This window comes from Malaclemys terrapin, chromosome 4 (assembly GCF_027887155.1).
Source record: "Malaclemys terrapin pileata isolate rMalTer1 chromosome 4, rMalTer1.hap1, whole genome shotgun sequence".
Taxonomy (NCBI): domain Eukaryota; kingdom Metazoa; phylum Chordata; order Testudines; family Emydidae; genus Malaclemys; species Malaclemys terrapin.
In genome coordinates, this window is record NC_071508.1 from 129,377,487 (window position 1) to 129,394,391 (window position 16,905).

General features: G+C 40.9%; 1 protein-coding gene across 3 annotated transcripts in view; it reads left to right on the plus strand.

Annotated features, from left to right (window-relative positions):
* EML1 (EMAP like 1) overlaps positions 1–16,905 on the plus strand; it is a 177,058-nt gene that overhangs the window by 134,751 nt on the left and 25,402 nt on the right. For all 3 annotated transcript variants that reach the window (XM_054025083.1, XM_054025082.1, XM_054025084.1), the window contains 6 exons: positions 5,566–5,715; positions 7,221–7,290; positions 8,586–8,696; positions 8,934–9,029; positions 9,658–9,792; positions 16,247–16,346. In XM_054025083.1, the coding sequence (XP_053881058.1) occupies positions 5,566–5,715; positions 7,221–7,290; positions 8,586–8,696; positions 8,934–9,029; positions 9,658–9,792; positions 16,247–16,346 (662 nt within the window). The remainder of the gene's footprint in view (positions 1–5,565; positions 5,716–7,220; positions 7,291–8,585; positions 8,697–8,933; positions 9,030–9,657; positions 9,793–16,246; positions 16,347–16,905) is intronic.

Sequence of the window (16,905 nt, forward strand, 5' to 3'; positions counted from 1 at the left end):
TTTGTCTGCCTCTAGGCAAAGGAAAGTTTTAAGGAGGACAGTGAGGTAGCTTTGCAGATGTTTATGGGGTGCTCTTTCCAAGCAGGAGGAGCAGCACAGGAGAAAGCACAAAGATGCTTGTTTAAAATTTAACAAGTGGACGATGGAGGCTGGCATTGTAAGAACCTGCAGGGCTGGGATTATGGGGTTATGGTCTGCTGACACCCCCACATCACAACAGGAGGCTTAGACTGGGCTTCCGTGGGAGGACCTGTGAGGCTAGGCTCAACAGGAAGTACTGCCCAGCAGGACCTGAGTGGCAGCTCCTCACAGCCTGCTGACTGGCTGGCACCAGTACATAAACCAGGAAGCTATGACAGGGAGTTTTCTGAGCAACAGCACAGTCCCCCTGCCTGTCTCTGCTTCAGACCCCGCATGTAAGAGCCCCGCTTCCAGATTCCAACTCTGCCTGTCTCCTTACGCCTGACTCTTGGTTTGCCCTCTGGCCTGTCTTGGACTCTTGCCTTCTGGTACTCAACCCAGCCTGACTCCTGCTCTGACCACTAGGTCTGACTGCCCATGTCCCTGTCATGACAGGCATTCTCTAATTGGAGGTGGGAATCAACATCTCAATAGGTAAGGTGGGGATAGGCCTTCAAGGTAAAATGAAGACAACTAGCATATGCGTAATGCTTCTGCCAGATGGTGTAGGCAGCAACAAGGGCTGGGTTCAATACCTCGGGGCCCCTCTGAACAATACAAAACAGAAACCACTTGCGCCACCACCCACTAATCTTGAGAAAATAAATACCACTTCTGGGTGTCTTCAGAGGCAGCATTTCCCCTCTCGCAAGCACTGAATCTATGTATAACAAAATAAAACTTTTATTAAAAGAAGAAAACACAGCATTAATTTGGGAAAACATTGCAACAATTACTTGAATGTACACAACCAATGAGTAAAACACCTGCCCCATGGTATCTTGGGCAGTGTCCTTTTTTTCGGTTTCCCACCTTGCAGTATGAAAGTCCAAGGGATGAATGTCTTTTTAACATTTTTCCTCTGCTGCACTCCACTCAGTTTGTTGTCCAAGGTCAGCAACGTCCCCAGAGTCCAGGGATGTGTTTGGGTGAGTTCACCTCCCGTCCCTGAGGGGAGAGGGTGGTTGAGTGATGCCTTCACCTCTGCCCATCTGTGTGTGTGCAGTCTCAGCTGCTGTTTGTCTGTCAATGTCTCTGCATTTAACTGCTGCTACTGACAGCTGCCATCATCACTGCTGCCTGTACCTGCAATGCTGTGTTCTGAGGTTCCACCACTTATTCCCTTTCTCAGTGATTTCAGCTCTGTAGTGATTTCACTGAATAGTGGGGAACCTCTCTGCTGCTACCCCTTCTGCACTGTCTTTTCACCTCAACACTGTCTATATACCAGGTCTAACGTTCCGCTCCCTTAGATCAGATTATCAGTGAGCTCAGTTCCAGTAATCACTAAGAAAGAACCAGGACTTTCAAATCAGTCTAGTCAGCTCTGTTTTTTCAAACACTTGAGGAGGGAGGGTCAAACGGCTTCTGGGACGCTTTAAATAGGTCCACACTACCAGGTAGGAACATCTGTCCCTACTGCCTCTGACTCTTACTTGGATATGGCATCACAACCGTACACTTAGTGAGTGAGGTTAACCTTAGGGTGACTCCCTTAATTAGAGCGAGTTAATTACAGCCCTTCTGCCCTTTACTCATACAATGAGGAGAACAACATTTCATTTCCCCTGCATTCAATACTAAAGTGAATTTTAACCCCAAATAGCCAAAACTGATCACTTTGTCAACGAAGGTCTGACTGCTGATACCCTAGTCAGAAAACATGTAGCTATGCAAACAGTCTGCTCCTGAGCTCTTTCCCCACCGTTTATCACAAGCTGTCAGGGGAGAGCTCATTCTGACCCTGCTTACATATGTTCAATGCAATAAAGAAGCGGGAGCCAGTGGAGAGATGTGAAGAGGGGGGTGATATGGTCAAGCAATGGGCTAGGAGATTCTTGCATCGGAATCGTGACTGGATACGATCAGGGCAAAATTGCATTTGTCAAGGCCAGAGAGAAGGATGTTGTAGTAATCTAGATATAAGATGATGAGAACCTGGACAAGAATAATTGCCTTGTGGGTAGTTAGGAAAAGCTGTATCTTAGAGATATTATGCAGAAAGAATTGGCAAGCTTTAGACATAGCCGGGATGCAAGGACCTAGAGAGAGATCTGCGGCAAAGATGACACCCAGATTGTGAGCCTGAATGACAGGCAGAATGGTGATGGAGATAGGAGGGTTTGACTAAGAGCACTGTTTTATCCAGGTTGAACTTGAGCTGACAGCTAGACATCCATAAGGAGATATCAGAGAGACAGAAGGAAACAGGTTTGAGTAAAGAGGTAGATCTGTGAGCTGTCATCATAGAGATGGGAGTTGAATTTGTGTTTGCAGATTGTAGGTGAGATTATCCAGAGAGGGAGAACAGATGCGAATCAAAGATATAGTCCTATGGAGCCCTACACAAAACTGGAGGGAGAATAAGGTGGATCCTCTGGAGGACACGTTGAAGGAGGGATTAAAGAGGAGGAGGAAAACCAGGAAAGGATATAGTTACAGAAACCAAGGGGAGGACAAGATTTCACAAAGAAGAGGATGGTCGACTGTGTCAAAGGCAACTGACAGGTCAAATAGGATGAGGATGGAGTACTAGTTCTGACTTAGGCTAGGAAAAGGTCATTAGAGACTTTGGCAAGAGCTGATTCAGTGGAATGCAAAGGGCGGAAGCCAGACAGGAGAGGGTTTAGGATGGAACCGGAGGAGAGGACCCCCAGACAATGACTGAGAACAGCTCGTTCTTATCTTAGCGATAACTGGGAGGCGTGGCAGTAGTAGAAGCAGCAGGGGTGGTTTTTTTTTCAAGATTGGAGAGACTAAAGCATGTGGGTATTGTAAACCAGAGGAGAGTGAGAGGTTAAGGAGAAGAGATGGGGAGGGATGAGAATGGGCATAAGGGAGCTCAGCTGATAGGATGGTTTCACTGAGGCAAGTACCTGGGTTAGAGGAGGAGAGAGCAGATGAGGAAGCATCTGCAATTGTGATGGGAGAGAGTTGTAGGAGGGGAGGGGAGAAGGTCACTTTGTATTTTGTTCAGTTTTCTCTTGGAAGAAATCAGTGAGCTGTGTGGAGAGAGAAGTAGAGGCAGGAGGAGGGTTTGAGGAGTGACTCAAAGGTGTCAAAAAGGCAGCTGGGATTGAGGACCTGAGACTCAATTAAGCTAGCAAAGAGTTGTTGAACTAGGAAGATGGCAGAACTGAAAGAAGAGAAAACAGATTTGTAGGGGAAGAAGTCAGCTTGTTCCTGAGATTTCTGCAGCGTGAGAACAGGAGCAGAGGAAGCAGGTGTTGGGGGAGAGCCAGGACTAGGGGTTGGCAGGATGGACCTTGTGATCAAAGAGTGGGGCAAACAAGTCAAGCGTGGAGGAGAGTGAAACATGGAGAGAATTAACAACCATATAAATGAAAGAAAGTGAAGAGAGGGCTGAGAGCAGACGAGAAGTCACTCATGCTGATGGATTGGAAGTTATGTAAATGCCAAGTGACAGGGCATGATGGAGGGGGCTCATGAGTGATGCTAAAAGAGACCAGGTAATGGTCAGAGGGGGGAATTCAGCAACAGAGAGAGAGAGAGCAGTGCCCCTTTTTAATGAGATTTGAGCCATGGTGCAGATCAAATGAAGGGAGATGGGTGAGGTAACACACAGCTAAGGGGTTGGATGGGTCATCAACATAGAAGTTGAAGTCACAAAGGATGGGGGTGGGAGATTGTGAGGAGAAGAAAAGAGAAAGCCAGGAGTTGAAATCAGAGAAGAAGGCTGATGGGGAGGAGTTGGCTAGATGGTAAATGACAACATGGAGGGGTATGGAAAATTGGCTGCAATGCTGCTCAAAAGAGAAGAGAGTGGGAAGGGGGAGGAAAAAGATATTTTTTCCCAAGTAGATAAATATTTTATATATAATAGTTATTTACTTAAGGATTTCCTCCATATAAATAAAGTTATATGCCATAATATTACTTAACTTCTTGACTTTCCGACTTCTAACCTCTATGGGCTTGATTCTGCAAGGTGTTGAAGTCTAAGGAAGTTTTGATATTGACTTCAATGGGAATAGGATCGGACTTTATACAGACAAATAGGAAGATTGAGCCAATAAAATGGTGTCCTGTAATCCAATGATAAAGTTTTCTTAAAAATAGGAAGCTTTTAGTTTTCCTCTTCATTACCAATAAGTCATCCATAAGAGAGACACTTGCTATTTTCATTCATGCACGCTTCTTTATTACTTTACAGTTAGGGTATCTCAAAAAACTTAACAGAGTGTTGGTTGAAACTTTCAAATCTGGTAGCCTAAAATTGGGTTCCTGAATACATATTTAGGTGCCCAAATACAAATGGCTGTATTTTCAGAAATGCTGAGCAATCACTCACTAGTCCTGTTGAAGTTAGTGGGAGGTGCAAGAGTTCAGCACCTTTGAAAAGTCAGGAAACCTTTATTTAATTACCTAATTTTAGGCACCCAAGTTTGAAAAATTTGGCCTCATTTCCTGCATCATATCAACGCATGGTTGAACAGCGGGGTCAAACCATCCTTGCCCATAATGAATGGAGGACAAAATATGTATTCATTTCTATATTCTTTTTATTATTAAAAATCACTTCTAAACCACAGTAGATTTATACTGCACTTTATAAACATTATCTCTGCCTCAAAAAGCTTACAATCTAATTGTATATACTAAAAGACCTGGGGAAAAATAAAGCATTGTGTTATATTAATGTTGTATGTCAGTGGTTGTCAACCTTTTCCATAACACAACCCCTTTCTTCCATACTGGACCACCTGGGAATATCCTTCCATTTAGCCAGGACCTAGCTGAGACCACACTCCCCCATATTAGCAGGGTCGCCATGTCCCCTGATGCCTGTTTATTACATACTTGAGTAAGACAACTTAATTTGGCCAAATTGTGATCTCATTTACACAGGTTTAAACATGTATTAACTCCAGTTATTTCACTGGACTTAGTTTGGTTTATCACTGATGTGACTGGCATCAGGATCTGGCCCACTGCCTTTTCAATACTGTACCAGTTAATTGAAATGTATGATGCAACTCTTTACTATCCAGATAGATATGAAACTGTAAATGACGAGGATAATGAATCAATCACCCCGAACAAAGGATAAGGCAATCAGTCCTGATATGATGCAGAGAGTGGTACTGGATGACCTACTAGAGTTCTCTTCCAGCCCAAATGATTCTTTCATATAACCAATCAATTTAAATAATAAGTGCTCTTGAAACAAAGCTGGTAGTTTGCACAAATGTCAAAGGATAGTAAAGACACCAGGAATTGCCATGAAAGTATATTGCCTGCACTGCAAGTTTGCAGGGATCTGGTATTTTCACTGTACAGAAGGGGCAACAATATGTTATTTTCCATGTGTCAGTCTCTTAATTCATAAGAAGTAGTGTTATTTCTTCTTAACAAGCATGCTAGCTATGGGTATAGGGGTCGGGACTGTCGCAGTAACCTATACCTACTTCCAACGGGCGAAACTGTGTATTTCATTGCATCAGTAGTTGTGTTATACAATGTTGAAGAACAACTTCAGAGACATTACACTGGTCACAATGATGATGTGAAGTGGTAAGTCTCCAAAACATTCTTATTTTTTTATAGAAATGGGGTTCTGGGAAATGCTAATGTTGCCTTTAAAAAAATTAATTAATGTTCTTTCCTCTCTGAAAAGAGAATTCTAGTAATTTAACCTCTAAATCTTCATGTGTTAGATGTTTGTTACCTAAGAGACTGCCTGTCATCTTGGCTCGTCTGATAACTCTGCATTTCCTTCCAGAAGATCTATTCTAGTCCATCTATCATCATAATATTTATGTGCTTTTTATTCTAGATCCGAACAAAGTGCTGGCACAGGGTGGTTATAAAGTGCAGTTTCAGTTCCCTGTGTTTGGTTCCCATAACTGGTCTCTCTTTACATACGTAGAGAAGGCGGAAAATCTAGATATTTGACTTTGTTGTTAGACCTGCTTACCTTCAGGTTCTATGGTCTATTTGTCTATATTCCCCTCCCTTATGTCTTTGTTGTTAAGATAATTTGGTCATGAACTTTGTTAATTCTTAGGGCTCCTCTTAATACTTTTCAGCATGACTGTATAAATGCTTCTAGCTTCCTTTATCTACATTTCTCTAGGTTAAGCATTATGAAACACCTTTTTGCCTCTATAAGAGGCTAAAAATAGTACTGATAATGGAATCTGGTTGCAACCTTAACTATATAGGGCCATGAACATGCTCCATGAAATGAATTCATCGAGTAGCTTAGTGGTTTTACAGTGAGATTTTAACTTGGATTTTGATTAACTGTTTCATCTCATCTGTCTTTTTCAAACTCTCCTACTCCTTTGAATTTTTCAAAGCATTCAGGGTTTTAGAGAGTGGATAATATTCTGTATTGAAAGTAGAGTGAATTCCTTATCCCCTAGCTGTCAAAGTTCATTTTGCTTGGCACTCTGCCTCCAGGACTAAGTGAGAAGCAGCTGCAGTGAAAGAAGAATTAACATATTTGCAGTATTGCTTGCTCTCCTCTTAAACAATACATTGATGATTTCTCTTCTCTTGGGTACAGTGGTAATTGCTGAGTATATTTTGTTTATCTGAACAGCTGATTCTAGGGGTCAAATGGTTTAATTTATTGGTTCTGGAATTCTGTTTCTGAGACTTAGATTCACGGCCCTAAAATTTGTACCCTTGTAGAATTTTGAAGTGGATAACAATAGTATTTTTCCAGAGCAAGAGGAAGGATAATCAAAGCCTAAACTTGATAAAAAGAACCAAGTAGTACTGTACTACTATACTGTATGTTAAGAAACTGGAAGGGCACAAACGAATCACCAACTGGTTCTAGTGTCTGAGTTGTAGTGATAGAAGAGTTTGGGGAATAAAAGGTCATGAAAGTAGTTTTGTCTCTATTTTGGGGATACATTTTTTAGATTCCTAATACGCATTTATGTAACTGAAGTAATAAGACTAAGTCTGTAGACTCTTGTTTTAGTCTGCATGGAATTTGGCATTTGGCTGTTATAATATATCATCAATGCTTTAAATATGAAGGTTGACAACTTTTTCTTTTCCAGCCTAGCTGTCCATCCTGACCGGATCACCATAGCAACAGGTCAGGTTGCAGGTACCTCTAAGGATGGAAAAGTGAGCAAACCTTTTGTTTACAGTAACATGCTCATATTTCACAAGACATATTATTGTATTGTAGTTAGTGGTATATTAGCTCTGTGCAGTCGTTAAATTATCCTTGAATTTTAAAAATTAAAAATGCAAAGCATTATATTCTTAATTTGACAGAAGCTAATTGAATGATGCCAAGGTAGCCAATGGAATTGTCAAGTTCCATCAGCTAGTTCCATTTTCTGATGCCGTCTGTCCGTCTCTGACTCTCCAGCTCCATTCCTTACAGAGAACACGAGGAGGTTTGGAGGTGGGCTCCAGAGGAAAGATGGGACCATAAGATCCAAAATTTTGATAGCTGTGTTTGTCTTGTTTTTAAAAATAATCCACACTGTTATTTGAAAGAAGCTAAGTTTTCTTTAAGGGTTAGTTTTATTTATTAATGATCAATAAGAGATCAAGAGTAATAATTGGGCCTGATACAGCATTAAAACGTCAGTTAACTTAAAAGTTTTATACACACACACATTTTAGATTTGGCCTTCATTTATTAGTCTATTGTATACATAGAATAAATTCTGTGCAATTCTTCCTAATTGCTTTGAGATAATATTTTTAATTAACTCATATTTACAGGGACTGCCCTCTAGTGGATATAAGAAGCATTTAGGTCTCCATCATATTGAGCAATGTACTCTATTATCTTTGTATTACTGTAAGTGATTGTTAGGAGAGAACTTTAAACATGTACCTTTGACATGCAAATAATTTTAATTATTCATATACTGAATTGATTTTAAGCTAAACAAAGATGGTTCTGACCAATGTTATAAAAAGGGAGACTAATAATAAAGTACTTTTCTATGGCCAACTTTCCACTGTTGTTGAAAGTAATCAGCCAGTAACTGATTTTCTTGTTTTTGTTTATTGTGCATTAGTAATTCGATACCAGCTAGAAACAGTATATTGTTTGCTGCAGTTAAGACTCTGTGACCTTGAAGCAGGACATGAAATGGGCTAATTGTAGATCTGATCTTGCAAGGTGCTTAACACCTCCCACTTAGTACTGGTCACCTGGGATTGGAGGATGCTCTTTGCCCTGCCAAATTAATCGCAATGACTAGGCATATGTGTGGCTATTACTGGGTCATTTGCAAGGCCATCTGTCATTATACAGCAGAAGAACTATATTGGTGTTACCAATAATACTGATATTAAATGTTAATAACATGTGTTTTCAAGTATTTTCAAATTTTAAAAAATGCGGATACTCTTTCCCAAAAAAAAATTTCAGTTGCTTCTGCTTTAATTTTTTACAGCAATTACCACCCCATGTACGTGTTTGGGATTCTGTTACTTTGAATACACTGCATATCATTGGGATGGGCTTTTTTGACCGTGCTGTCACCTGCATTGCTTTTTCTAAGTCTGTAAGTAAATGCATGTATAAAGTGTTTGTGTGCTGAATGTATAGTTAAATTATTTAAAGTTTCATATACACAGCATTCTGAAAAAATTGAGAGCTAAATCTTTTACTACTCAAGCAAAACTCCACAGTTTACTTCCGTCTGTAGGATTTGGATCTAGTAATGTTTAATAACTTTTAGATTTGTACCTACGAATTTCTGAATTATTTTATAAATTATTTTTAAAATGTTTTGCTTCAGAATGGAGGAAGTAACCTTTGTTCCGTGGATGATTCAAATGACCATGTGCTTTCTGTATGGGACTGGCAGAAGGAAGAGAGGCTGGCAGATGTCAAGGTGTTGCAATAAGATATTTTGTGCAATAAAATGCTTGATTGTATGTAGATCTGAATTTTTGTGGTCAAATTTCTTTCTGTACCTTTTAATTCTTATTAGTGCTTTAATTTATAAAAGACAAAGAATATAAAGTACAGATATCTGAAATATTTCTTCTCATGGTTGAAAATACTGTGGGGGGCTTTTTGGAGGGAGGGAGAGAAGGAAAAGGGTCTTATTTTTGCTTTGCTGTCACAATCATGTTAGAGTTTATTAAGAAATTTTAAAAAGCAACTATAGGGATGTATAAGAGGGCATACAGAAAAGTGCTGTAAACAAATTTTAATTTGAGAGCTGCCTCTTAAGAATATCGGACACAGTTTTTAAGACGTGGTTCAAATGTTTAGATATTAGAAAATGTTTTCACTTCAGCTCTTTCCTTCAAGACATTTTATCCAAAATGCTTGTTATATCAGTGTGTTGTCACTTAAAGTAAAAAAATCAGCAAAAAAATTTCAAACCAAAAATGGTACATAATTATGTATCATAAGTTGACTAATTTGTCTAACAAGAAAACACTTGTAAATTAATCATTTTGTTTTATCTGTATTTTAAATTTTGATACATTGTTTCTTTCTTTCTTTTCAAGTGTTCTAATGAGGCGGTATTTACAACAGATTTTCATCCTACAGACACAAATATAATAGTTACATGTGGAAAATCACACCTTTACTTTTGGACGTTAGAAGGGAACTCCCTTATTAAAAAGCAAGGATTATTTGAGGTAAAGTAGTATATGCTCCTAACTTTTCTTTTATAGCAATGCTATATGCACACAGCAATAGAGTTTATTTAAGGCTGGAATGAATCAAAACAACATGGTAATTAAACCTGCTATTTTATAATATTGTATTTTGAACAGCATTTGTAATATATTATTACAGTACCCTAGCATAGCATGCAGCAGTCCTAGGTGGTTATCACTACAGTGAAGGTCAAAATCTAGTTTCCATTCTAGTCTCTACATTCTTGTTTTCACTTTCTCTTAATTTTCTCAAATTCCTTTTGGATTGAAAGTTTCCATGTTTGGCCAGAGCCCAAAGGTGGTAGGGGTTTTTTCCCACCAAGGGTAATTTGAGAAATACAACTTGATTGAGTTGCAAATGTATGTGAACATGAATTTTCTTTCCCATATGTTCTTTTCAGATCTAAAGTTCTGCACATACATATTTCAAAACGAGACAAAGCTAAAAATTCCATTCTAAGTCTATTTTGTAAATATCATTTTTACTTAAAGGTCTTGCTTTTAAAAAAGTAGGTCTGAACTCCACTTTGATTTTTGCATTTCCATTTGCATGCATAGTTACTACAGTTGCAAGCACAAATAAAATGTTTCTGCAGTGTGTACAGATGGCTACTATGGTGTCTAGTTAACCCTTGCTTGTTTAAATTATCTGACTTGAATGTGCAATCAAAGTAACTGCATAAAGAAATGTCAGCATGCATCCTGTGTGTGTAACGGGGATGGATTACTAAAATTCTATTATGTTTAACTATATTACATTCCCCTTTTTTCTGCACCTCAGCTTAACTCCTTGCTGAAGCACAGGCCAGATTTCTGTCTTTGTGTAATGCTTTCTGAAAAGTACTGAAAAGTTAAATCTCAGGGCTGAGCATAATGGGGCATATGAACGTTTAGCATATCTGGCACATAAATACCTTGCAACGCCAACTTCAGCAGTGCCATGTGAACACTTGTTCTCACTTTCAGGTGACATTGTAAATAAGAAGTGGGCTGCATTATCTCTTGTAAATGTAAAGCAACTTGTTTGTCTTAGTGATTGGCTGAACAAGAAGTAGGACTGAGTGGACTTGTAGGCTCTAAAGTTTTACATTTTTTTTTGTTTTTGAGTGCAGTTATTTAAAAAAAATTCTACATTTCATGATAAAGAGATTGCACTACAGTACTGGTATGAGGTAAATTGAAAAATACTGTTTCTTTTGTTTCTCTTTTTTACAGTGCAGATATTTGTAATCAAAAATAATATAAAGTGAGCACTGTACACTTTCTATTCAGTGTTGTAACTGAAATCAATATAAAAATATGTATAATAAACTTAAATTGGTATTCTGTTATTAACAGTGCAATTAAAACTGCGATTAATCATGGCTATTTTTTTATCTCACAATTAATAAAAAAAATTAATTGTTTGACAACCTTACATTAAGTAGTAAATCCTTATACAGACTTCTTCACTTTGTTGCTGTTACATATATTTAAATGAAAGGATTTAACGTGACATTTACACTTCTATACTTTACTACACATATTCTCCTCTGATATTCTTTCAGAGATAACTTTTCAGTCTCTGTATAATGGTCATAATATGCAGTGTGTGTCACCTGGATTCTTCAGAGTCTGAAAGACTCTGTTCTTTTCTGAATGCTTCAAAGCCTTGTCAGCAAAAAAAAGTCTGGGGATCCTTACAGCTAGCAGCATTCCAGTCCTTGAGTTAATAGCTGATTGGTTTACTCAGCTGCTGGTGAAACAGGAATCTATAGCCTATATCCAAAGAGTTAGTCAGCCCTCACAGCCAGGGCCAGCTCCAGGCACCAGCTGAGCAAGCAGGTGCTTGGGGTGGCTAAGGGGAAGGGTTGGCATGTTGGGCTCTTCGGCGGCAATTCGGCGGAGGGTCCCTCAGTCCCTCTCGGAGGGAAGGGCCTGCTGCCGAATTGCCGCCGAAGAAGAAAGCGGGCGGTAGAGCTGCCGTGGATTGCGATTGCGCCTTTTTTTTTTTCACCACTTGGGATGGCAAAAATCCTGGAGCTGGCCCTGCTCACATCAGACATTTCTCTTCGTCCTGCTGAGCCCAGGCAATCAGCCATAGAATCATAGAATCATAGAATACAGAGTTGGAAGGGACCTCAAGAGGTCATCTAGTCCAACCCCCTGCTCAAAGCAGGACCAATTCCCAGCTAAATCATCCCAGCCAGGGCTTTGTCAAACCGGGCCTTAAAAACCTCCAAGGAAGGAGACTCCACCACCTCCCTAGGTAACACATTCCAGTGTTTCACCACCCTCCTAGTGAAATAGTTTTTCCTGATATCCAACCTGGACCTCCCCCACTGCAACTTGAGACCATTGCTCCTTGTTCTGTCATCTGCCACCACTGAGAACAGCCGAGCTCCATCCTCTTTGGAACCCCCCTTCAGATAGTTGAAGGCTGCTTTCAAATCCCCCCTCATTCTTCTCTTCTGGAGACTAAACAATCCCAGTTCCCTCAGCCTCTCCTCATAAGTCATGTGCTCCAGACCCCTAATCATTTTTGTTGCCCTCCGCTGGACTCTTTCCAATTTTTCCACATCCTTCTTGTAGTGTGAGGACCAAAACTGGACACAGTATTCCAGATGAGGCCTCACCAATGTCGAATAAAGGGGAACGATCACGTTCCTCGATCTGCTGGCAATGCCCCTACTTATACAGCCCAAAATGCCGTTAGCCTTCTTGGCAACAAGAGCACACTGTTGACTCATATCCAGCTTCTCGTCCACTGTGACCCCTAGGTCCTTTTCTGCAGACCTGCTACCTAGCCATTCGGTCCGTAGTCTGTAGCAGTGCATGGGATGCTTCCGTCCTAAGTGCAGGACTCTGCACTTGTCCTTGTTGAACCTCATCAGGTTTTTTTCGGCCCAATCCTCTAATTTGTCTAGGTCCCTCTGTATCCGATCCCTACCCTCTAGTGTATCTACCACGCCTCCTAGTTTAGTGTCATCTGCAAACTTGCTGAGAGTGCAGTCCACACCATCCTCCAGATCATTATTAAAGATATTAAACAAAACCGGCCCCAGGACCGACCCTTGGGGCACTCCGCTTGAAACCGACTGCCAACTAGACATGGAGCCATTGATCACTACCCGTTGAGCCCGACGATCTAGCCAGCTTTCTATCCACCTTACAGTCCATTCATCCAGCCCATACTTCTTTAACTTGGCGGCAAGAATACTGTGGGAGACCGTATCAAAAGCTTTGCTAAAGTCAAGGAATAACACATCCACTGCTTTCCCCTCATCCACAGAGCCAGTTATCTCATCATAGAAGGCAATTAGGTTAGTCAGGCACAACTTCCCCTTCGTGAATCCATGCTGACTGTTCCTGATCACTTTCCTCTCCTCTAAATGTTTCATAATTGATTCCTTGAGGACCTGCTCCATGATTTTTCCAGGGACTGAGGTGAGGCTGACTGGCCTGTAGTTCCCCGGATCCTCCTCCTTCCCTTTCCCAAAGATGGGCACTACATTAGCCTTTCTCCAGTCATCTGGGACCTCCCCCGATCGCCATGAGTTCTCAAAAACAATGGCTAGTGGCTCTGCAATCTCACCCGCCAACTCCTTTAGCACCCTCGGATGCAGCGCATCCGGCCCCATGGACTTGTGCACGTCCAGTTTTTCTAAATAGTCCCGAACCACTTCTTTCTCCACAGAGGGCTGGTCACCTTCTCCCCATGCTGTACTGCCCACTGCAGCAATCTGGGAGCTGACCTTGTGCGTGAAGACAGAGGCAAAAAAATCATTGAGTACATTAGCTTTTTCCACATCCTCGGTCACTAGGTTGCCTCCCTCATTCAGTAAGGGGCCCACACTTTCCTTGATTTTCTTCTTCTTGCTAACATACCTGTAGAAACCCTTCTTGTTACTCTTAACATCTCTTGCTAACTGCAACTCCAAGTGTGATTTGGCCTTCCTGATTTCACTCCTGCATGCCTGAGCAATATTTTTATACTCCTCCCTGGTCATTTGTCCAATCTTCCACTTCTTGTAAGCTTCTTTTTTGCGTTTAAGATCAGCAAGGATTTCACTGTTTAGCCAAGCTGGTCGCCTGCCATATTTACTATTCTTTCTACACATCGGGATGGTTTGTTCCTGCAACCGCAATAAGGATTCTTTAAAATACAGCCAGCTCTCCTGGACCCCTTTTGCCCTTCATATTATTCTCCCAGGGGATCCTGCCCATCTGTTCCCTGAGGGAGTCAAAGTCTGCTTTTCTGAAGTCCAGGGTCCGTATTCTGCTGCTCTCCTTTCTTCCTTGTGTCAGGATCCTGAACTCGACCATCTCATGGTCACTGCCTCCCAGGTTCCCATCCACTTTTGCTTCCCCTACTAATTCTTCCCTGTTTGTGAGCAGCAGGTCAAGAAAAGCTCTGCCCCTAGTTGGTTCCTCCAGCACTTGCACCAGGGCTGTCTTTAACTTCTATATCTATAACCTTCCCTTCCCGCCCCCCAGTTCTGATTGACTAAGCTCTCAAATGATGAGTATGTGTGGGACCTGCAAAACTTACTCCGGGGGGAATTCTGCACATCTGCAGATGTGCAGAATTCCTCTGTCCACATAATTTTGTATTTTCCCGCATAAAATACATTCTGCTCAAGAAGTGCTGCTATTCCACCTTTGCCCACCAGAGGACACTGTGGCACCAGAACAGCTAGCTGCAAGAATGCAGCTGGCTGTTCTGGCATCATAGTGGCCTCTGGTGGGCAAAAGGCAGACTGCATCATTTCTGGAACAGAATGTATTTTCTGTGGGGGGGGAAAAATTCTCTGCCCAGTGCTGCAGAATTCCCCCAGGAGTAGAAGTTCATCACAGCACCCTGCCCACGGAGCCAGGTTAGGACAGAGCGAAGCACCCAGGGCTGCTGGGGGATCATAAACTGGGGTTCAGAATGGCTAGTGGGGGGACAGACTGGGGCATGGACTCAGGAGGTAGTGGGGTGACAGAATTGAGCCTGGAGATGGGGGAGAGGAGTTGCAGAGACATATGGGGATAGGGGTGGAGGGACAGGCAAATGTGCCTGATTGAATAGGAGGGGCTTGGGGTTAGCCAGGGTCTGCATGGGGGAGGTTTTCCAATTCCCTAACAATCCCCGCCCAAAAAACCTTCTCGCACACACACCCAACACCCTCCAGGTTCACTCCTAGGCTCCTTCCCTCTCCCTCAGCTCTTCCATTACTCCTGACTCTCCCAAGCGTTGCACTGCTTCTGACACGTGTAGGAAATACTGTTCTGTACTGTAATTTAAATTAATTACTCAAAGTTCTGTATTAATATGCCTAGTAAGGAATTTGTCAAAAAATTTTTACCAGACTCTTTATTTTTGGTCTGTATTGTTACAGACATCCTTGCTGACAGAGATTTTGAAATAAATTACCCAAATAATTGAAACTGGCATGATTATATTATGTTATTTTGACAAATAAAATATGCAGAATTTTGAAGAATTTTCAAATAGTATGTGCAGAATTTTTAATTTTTTGGAGCAGAATTCCTCCAGGAGTAAAAACTGCTTGCCCTAAATGAAAACGTCTTATACAGCTTCACAAACAGCTACAGAGCATGCTTAGTAACTGCCTTGCCCTACTTCTGGATGTTTCAATGCCCTCTAGCTGAGTTTCTCTAGACCTGTGCACAAAACATAGCATATTCAGAAAAAAAATCCATGTCTCCTCCCCACTGCTTCTCTCCCTTTCTTTGGGCTAATTTTTTTTTTCAAATGCTGCAGTATAAATCATGTGGGCTATACATGTTCCAGTGTTTAACATGTTCTACTTTTTAAAATCTATCTCCTTAAGCAAGCCAAGTTGAAGAAAATTATTCAAGTAATTGTAAAGTTATAAACATTTTAAAGTTGGAACTCTTAAATTTGTGCCTTGACATTTTCTGTTTTCATTTTTAAATGCATTTTTAAGGATAGCCTCAGTTAAGCTGAGAAAGTATTACAGATGCATTTGTTACTTCCAGAACAAATATACCTGGAGCACCTACGCCTCACAGAACTTCCTCGTTGTTCTTCAAAGAAATCTTAAAAAGAACAGGAGTACTTGTGGCACCTTAGAGACTAACAAATTTATTAGAGCATAAGCTTTCGTGGACTATAGCCCACTTCCAGTCCATGAAAGCTTATGCTCTAATAAATTTGTTAGTCTCTAAGGTGCCACAAGTACTCCTGTTCTTTTTGCGGATACAGACTAACACGGCTGCTACTCTGAAAGAAATCTCAAGCTTTTCTGACAGTGTTTGCAGAACTTAATTTCTGAAGGCCTCTAGTAGCTCCTGCTTTTTTTTTTCAGATGAATAAAAAGAAAATATTACAGTATTAATATTAGGACTAAATTGAATTAAATACATACAGCTAAAAGGAATGGACTGTGTGTTGCTGTAAATGTACTAATTCTCTACCATACAGAAACAAGAGAAGCCAAAGTTTGTCCTGTGTGTGACCTTTTCTGAAAATGGTGATACAATTACAGGAGACTCAAGTGGAAACATCTTAGTCTGGGGAAAAGGTAAAACAAGACAGATTATAACACTGCATTGTATACTACATTAAAATAGAACAACTGTTTATTTTCCTTCAAGTGATTGTGCACGTATACATTCCACTATAAGTGTATCTGTGCCCAGTGCATTTGAGTCAGATAATTCTGACAGCAGTACCACTAGGCAGCGCATGCAATCCTGCCTTCCTTGTGGTTATAGCCAAGGGCATAAAAGGGGCATGACCGCTGCCTCCTTCTCAGTTCCTTCTTATGGCAAGAACTGGAGCTCTCCATCACTCTTGAGCCTCGGTTAGCCAGCTTAGAAAGAGAATTTCTCACTTTGTATATAGTTATAATTCATTTACTATCGTTATAGTTTAGTAGGCAATTAGCTGACAGTGATTTTAGTGATTTTTGCCATGCAGAAATACCCCGGATTTAAACAGTGTGCCACATGCATGGCTGTTATCCCTGTCACTGATAAACATAACTGCTGCCTAATTTGTTAGTGTGGAAGAAAACAATCCTCACTCTGCGTTTGTTGGCAACAAGTCAGAGACAGTTTATTACAAGCAATTGCAAGAGA